The 6,866-nt window shown below is 39.0% G+C and overlaps 1 protein-coding gene across 1 annotated transcript in view; it reads left to right on the top strand.

The window, feature by feature from the left end:
• QPCT (glutaminyl-peptide cyclotransferase) overlaps positions 1-6,866 on the top strand; it is a 62,077-nt gene that overhangs the window by 13,119 nt on the left and 42,092 nt on the right. Inside the window, 1 exon segment of the mRNA XM_006882390.1 lies at positions 2,917-2,969. Within this exon segment, the coding sequence (XP_006882452.1) occupies positions 2,917-2,969 (53 nt within the window).

The raw sequence follows: 6,866 nt of genomic DNA, 5'->3' as shown, positions 1-6,866 counted from the left end.
AACAACAACAACAGTTTTTATTTAGTGCTCCATATGGGCTGAGCACTCTATTGCCTTGGGGAGAGAGCAGTATGCAATGTAAGTCATACCTGCCCTTATTGAGCTTACACTGTTTATGCCATTATAGGTATTAAACAAATACTTATAAATGTGTGCAATAAAAGAAAATAACAACGGACTTGAGATTATACAAGAAGTTGCTATGGAGTCAACTCTTCTCGATATGTCCCAGTACAACTGTGCTCCCTACAGTTTTCAGCTGTTGAGATTTTGAAAGGACATTTCCAGAGCTTTTTTTTCCTGAGGCTCTTTTGAGCAAACTAGACTCTCTAAGGTTTTGATTAGATCCTGAGCATGTTAACCTAGCCTAAGTCATCAGGGACAGTTTTCTGAAGACATGGTCTCCAAGATATAACTTGAGATGAGGAGAAGTTAGGGATGGGAAGAGGAAAGTGAAACAGCCTTTAGAACAGAGGGCAACCCATGCTCCAGTGAGCAAAGCCCCTGGGGACTTTGGGACCTGGAAAGATGCCAGGATTACTGTTGGAAGCCAGAGCAAGTGGGAGCAAGTGGTACTTCAGGGAGATTCTTGCGATACATTGAGAAAAACCCAGTAGGCTGTTTTGGACTAGGTTAAGGAATAATTAACCATGTAAATCTTCTGGCGTCTGTCCTTGGCTTTTTTGTCTTGTCTTTTCTTGCATCTCCATTGTTTTGTCTTTTGGCTTGAGCTTTCCTGTCTAAATGCTATTTGAGAGGCAGCATGAAGACTTAGCTCCCAGATCCAAGTTTTATAGGAGCTTCACAGCTTCAGTGACACATTCATGAAGAAAATATGTTTAAAGATTTATTACCAGCCAAATACAAATACCAATCCCATTCTTCAATGAGATAGAAAAGGCAATCTCCAGTTTCATTTGGAATGGAAAGAAGCCCCAAATAAGCAAAGCACTTCTTAAAAATAGAAGAAAAGTAGGAGGTATCTCACTCCCTGATTTCAAATCCTACTACACTGCCATGGTGGTAAAGAAAGCATGGTACTGGTACAATGACAGACATGTAGATCAATGGAATAGAATTGAGAACCTAGAGATCAGCCCATCTATCTATGGCCAACTGATTTTTGACAAGGAGATGAAATCAATTAAGTGGCAAAACGACAGCCTTTTTAACAAATGGTGTTGGCAAAATTGGAAAAATATCTGCAAAAGACTTAAGCAAGATCCACACCTCACTCCATATTAAAAAACCAACTCAAGGTGGATCATGGACCTAGGACTAAAATTGAGGACTTTAAATTTCATTTTAAAAAAGCTAGGAACAATGCTAGAAGTCCTAGTCACAACATAAACAGTCTTCCAAGTATCCTGAAAAACCTACAACCAGGAGAAGATAAAAGATGAATGGGATCTTCTAAGAATCAAATCCCTATGCACATCCAAAAACTTCTCCAACAGGGTAAAAAGAGAAGCCACTGACTGGGAAAAAGTATTTGGTAATGACATATCAGATAAGGGACTTATATCCAGAATTTATAAAATACTTAAGCACCACAACAAGATAAAGGTAAATAATCCAATAGAAAAATAGGCACAGGATAAGAACAGACACTTCACCGAAGGAGACATTTAGATGGCTAACAAGCACATGAGGAAAGGTCAAAATCCCTAGCTCCAAGAGAGATGCAAATTAAAACAACTATGAGATATCATCTCACCCCAGTTAGAATAGCAAAATTTAACAGAACAGCAAGCAACAAATGCTGGTGATGTTATGGAGAAAGTGGAACTGTTGGAGGAGTGTAAAATGGTGCAACCACTGTGGAAGGTGGTATGGCGCTCTGTCAAAAAAATTGCAAATAGAGATACCATTTGACCCAGCAATTCCACTACTGGGAATATACCTCAAAGAGATCATAACTGACATTCGAGCAGATATATGCACACTGATGTTTATTGCAGCTTTGTTCACAATAGCAAGAAGTTGGAAACAACCCAAGTGCCATCAACAAATGAATGGATAGAGAAGCTGTGGTATATTCATACAATGGAATATTATGCTGCATTGAAAAAGAAGGAACTCATGCAATATTATTCAAAATGGGTGACCCTGGAGGACATTATGCTGAGTGAAATATCTCAGTCACAAAAGGACAAATACTGCATGGTGACACTGTTGTAAAACAGGACTGACTTTGGGGTTGGGGAGAGATGAAGAAAGATGGCTTCAATAGTGTATACTGCACTGAAACAGATGAGGGAGAAAACTGTTTAAAAGGGATATGTAATTAGGTATTTTTGTCATGCCAGGAATCCAGAGCGAAGGCTACATGGTGGAGTGGACTTGGGGGAGGGTTTGTAAAACAATGAAAGAGTTTTACTTTTCCAAGAGGGTAGTGTACTAGGGGGGAGGGTTGGGAGGGGAGAAAAGTGCAACAATGAATGAATGGGAGTCCAAAGTCTCTGTAAATTTTTACTGAAATGAATAATAAATTTAAATTAAAAAAAAAGAAAAAGAAAAAGAAAAAAAATTATTACCAGCAAGTAAACACTACCCTTACCATACTTAGGCAGAGCATCAACAACCCAGTTAACTGGCCGAGGATGCATTTAGTACTTCTGTTTTGCTTCCCAGTTCTTGCATAGTGTGGCCATCTAAAGCACACTGTTTGGTCCCTATATGTCTGAAGCAACTTAGGGAGGAGCGTCAGAAGTAGAAGGAAGATATAAAATGTTAGCTGATTGCCACGAGGGACACCTGCGTTCTTTGCCATGAGACCAGATCTGGATGGTGCCTGGCAATCATTCAAGAGCATTTTGATTAAGGATTCTATACAAGCATCCTGATAAAAAAGAAGGGCGATGCAGAACAAAATTTCAAATTCTCTTAGACTTTGTGCTATCTGGAGCCATGAAGGTTAAATGAATCCCTAATATTACTATTGTTGTTGTTTTAAGTGCCGTTGAGTCGCAGGCGACTCATAGCGACCCAATGAAGGAGAGTCCTCGATGCTTGGGTGCCTTTCATCCTCTCTCCAGGTTCATAGGGTTTCCGGAAGCAAGCTATCATGGAAGTGGATGCCACTCCTGCTTCCAAGCTTGTTTTAATCGGGGAGCTCCACCCCACTCTCTGTCCTCATTGGAATATTACTGTACCAAAAAAAATATTTAGGCCTTAAACAAAAAATATTACCTGAAATCTTCCTAAAATCAAACTAGAGTTTAGTTTAATTAGTAAAAGAGTCAATCTTGAGCATAATACGTTTTAAAAATCTATCTTATGTGGGACCAAATTGACAACAGCAACTTAAAACACTAGATAGAAACCTAGAGGTTATTTGTGGATCCAGACAAGATAAAATCGTTGACTTTAACCTTTTGTCTGTTAATCATGATGATGCCTATTGCCCCAGTGGTGAGGATTTTGTTTTCTTCATATTGAAATCGAGTCCATATTCACGTCTGTAGCCTTTAGCCTTCGGCAGCAGATGTTTCAAATCCTCTTAACTTTCTGAAAGCAAGGTTGTGTGATTTTCATCTGTATAACTAAGGCTGTTAATGATTTTTCCTCAATCCTTACGCCACATTCCTCGTCATGAAGTCCAATTTCTCGAATTATTTGCTCAGCATACAGATTGTTGATAAAGAAAGGAAAAAAAAATAAAATCTTGCCACACATCTTTCTTGATTTTAAACCATGCAGTGTTGGTTTCTTTGCTCTTTCTGGACAACAGCTTTGTCTAGGTATAAGTTTCAAACGAGCACAACTAAGTGTTCTGGGATTCTCAGTCTACTTAATGTTAGCTACAATTTATTATGATCCACATAGCCAAATATCTTTGAATAGTCAATAAAATGCAAACAAACATTCTCTACTCTCAGTCAAGAACCATCTGACATTCACAACGATACTCCTGGTGCCATGGCCTCTTTTAACTCCACCTGGACTTCTTACAATTCTCTGTCAATGTACTGTCCTAGCCATTTTTGGGGTAATCTTCAGCAAGCTTTTACTTGCAGGTGATATCAAGGATATTGTTCGATGATTTCCACTTTCTTTTGGATCAGTTTTCTTGGGATTAGAAACAAATAAGTCTCTCTTCCAGTTGGTTGTCCAGGTAGTTGTCTTCCAAGTTTCCTGGCACAAACTGGTGAGCACATCCAGGGCTGCACTTGTTTGTTACATCACGTTTGGACTGAAAGGAACAGCCACAGTCAGATCAGTGCTGTCAAGTGGAAATATGGAGCGAGAACTACACACATAAGGCAAAGTACATGGGACACTTTCATTCTGTCCTGTCGGGTCATGCTTTAAGTTGGAATCTACTTGATGCCAAGGGGTTTTTGAATTTTAACTAAGGGTTAGGGACTTGAATCCATCTGGCAGCATTGCACAAGGAAGATGTGCTTACCTACTTTAAGAAGCCCATGGGGCAGCTGTACTCTGTAACATGCTGGAACTCTCTGAACTGGAACTTACTTGCTAGAAACAGGTTGATAGTACAAATATAAAGAGCAAGAAGTGAGGTTAATTTAAAGAATTTCTTTTAGGGAGCTTCAGGTGGCAAGAAGCTGTGTTGTAATCCTGAAGGCATGATTCAAATCCACCAGATGCTCCGCTGGAGAAGGAGGGGCAATCTCCTCTTGTGCCAGTTGGATCTGACTCAACGGTACACAAAAAGAAGAAGAAAAAAAAATTTTTTTTAACTTATAAAAAATATTGTATCCACATGTAATAACTGTAAAAAGTTATATTTTATGGGATTTTCCCTCCTGACTCTTTGAAATTTAGTGTGTATATTTTACTTGCTACATATTTTAATTGAGAGTAGCCACATTCCAAGAGCTCGATAGCTCTTGTAGCCAGTATCTACCAAAACAGACATTGAAAATACAGATCAAATAGTTTTTGGTTTTTTTTGCAGGGAGTGGAAAGTTAAGGGACCTATGCAAGGTAGCACAAATTATGCAAGTGGTCCCTGACTTAAAATGTATTTCCGGTATGATGAACTTCACAACTGTCTGTAAAGAGCTGAAGTCAGTGTCTGGTTTTAAGACATGTAAAGACAGAATTACTCAGCTGCCTGGAGAAAATGCTGCTGGATTGAAATAAGAATCTTTTTTGACCACTATTTGGAAAACACATTATGTTAAAAAACAATGACATAGAGAAGCTGCTGGTCTACAATATATATAATTCTGAGGTCTAGATGATAATTATGTTACTAGAAGACTGGTTTTTAACTTGTTTCAGTCTAAAAATGTGCATTCTATTGACTTTACCAAGAGCATCACCGTTAAGATTCTGCAGCAACGGGGTGATGCTCTCGGACGTCTTCACGAAGGTGATATAAATTAAGTCATGAAAGTGGTCTCTCCCAGTATTATGGCAGCTGTGCTTCAGCCCATGAAGCAAAGTGCAACTGCCGTTTTCAAAGCATGCTATCGCTGGGCTATACTCACTCAGGCAATAGCTAGAGTAGATGGATGTGTGGTAACATGATGTGGTTTCTAGAAGAATTTAACATTCTTCAGTGTTTCTCAAATCTTGTGCCTTTCTGGGAAGGAACTATGGAAAAATACATGCAGGAGATTAAAAAAAAGAAAAAAAGAAAAAGATGAGTCATGTGAATGCTCCAAACATTTGATCAGGACAGTAGGATGAAAGGGATGTAGTCTTGTGGTGTAACTGCACTGTTAACCCAAAGGCTGCCCCTCACTAGTGCTTTGAATCCACGAGTGGCTCCATGGGAGAAGGATGAGTGATCTCCTTCCACATAATTTATAGCTTCTTGGAAACCTAGGGGAGAATCAGCTATGAGTAGGTTCTGACTTGATGGCTATGAGTGTGAGGTTTTGTTGGTTGGATTTTATTTGTTTTCAGAATGGAAAATATTGGTGGGAAAACTTCATATTACAATGCTGAATTTATTTATTACTTTAACATGATTGATATGAAATTATGTAGAACACAAAGGGGAGGAATCAACAGACCAGAATTTGGGGAACTTTGCAATATAAAGGAACACTGAAGATAAAGAAATAGAGTGAGAAAACAGAAGAGTTAGTAAGAAATTTTATAGAAAGCATTGTTGTTGTTATATGCCGTCAGCAACCCTAAACTCTGCTCTATCCTGTGTCAATCTCATTGTCTCCGTCACACCTACCCTTATTACCCAATCACTGAATCAATCCATCTCATCGAAGGTGTTGCTCTCCTGCGCTGTCCCTCCACCCTTCCAAGCATGACGCCCCTCTCCAAACACTGGCCCCTCCTTGTGACATATCAGAAGTATATCAGACGAACCTCCAAGGAGCAGCGTGGCTTCACCCTCTCCAGGACAAACCTGTTTGTTCTCCTAGCAGTCCATGATATATTCAACACTCTTCTCCAACACCACAGCTCAAAGGCATCAATTCTCCTTCTGTCACCCCTAGTCATTGTCCAGCTTTCTGATGCATAGCAAGTGATTGCAAAGACCATGCATTAACTGATTTTTTCCCCCTTAAATGAAACCAAGGACTTCAATTTCTTAAAAATATGAACCCAAATCTTGCTTAAAAATATGAACCCAAATCTTGCTTGCTTTGCAGATTTGGCAGATTTGGGGAAGCAATGAGACATTATTACAAATACAGGAAGAATAAAAAATAAAAGAACCACACAGACAACTTTCACTAATTTTCTGACTACAAACACTAGCCTGCTTTTCAGGAATACTCCAGATGCTCCAGAACCTTCTACGAGGAGAGTTACCCCTGTAGCTGACAAAATGTCAAAGTTATCCAACTTTTGTCCATAGTTGGAATACATTTTTATGACTTGCCTATTTAAATGTGTGTGTGTGTGTATATATATATATATAT

This window comes from Elephantulus edwardii, unplaced genomic scaffold (genome assembly GCF_000299155.1).
Source record: "Elephantulus edwardii isolate Elephantulus edwardi_28Jun2011 unplaced genomic scaffold, EleEdw1.0 scaffold00019, whole genome shotgun sequence".
NCBI lineage: Eukaryota > Metazoa > Chordata > Mammalia > Macroscelidea > Macroscelididae > Elephantulus > Elephantulus edwardii.
Note: the sequence above shows the minus strand (reverse complement) of the source record. Positions and strands in the feature narration are given on the sequence as shown.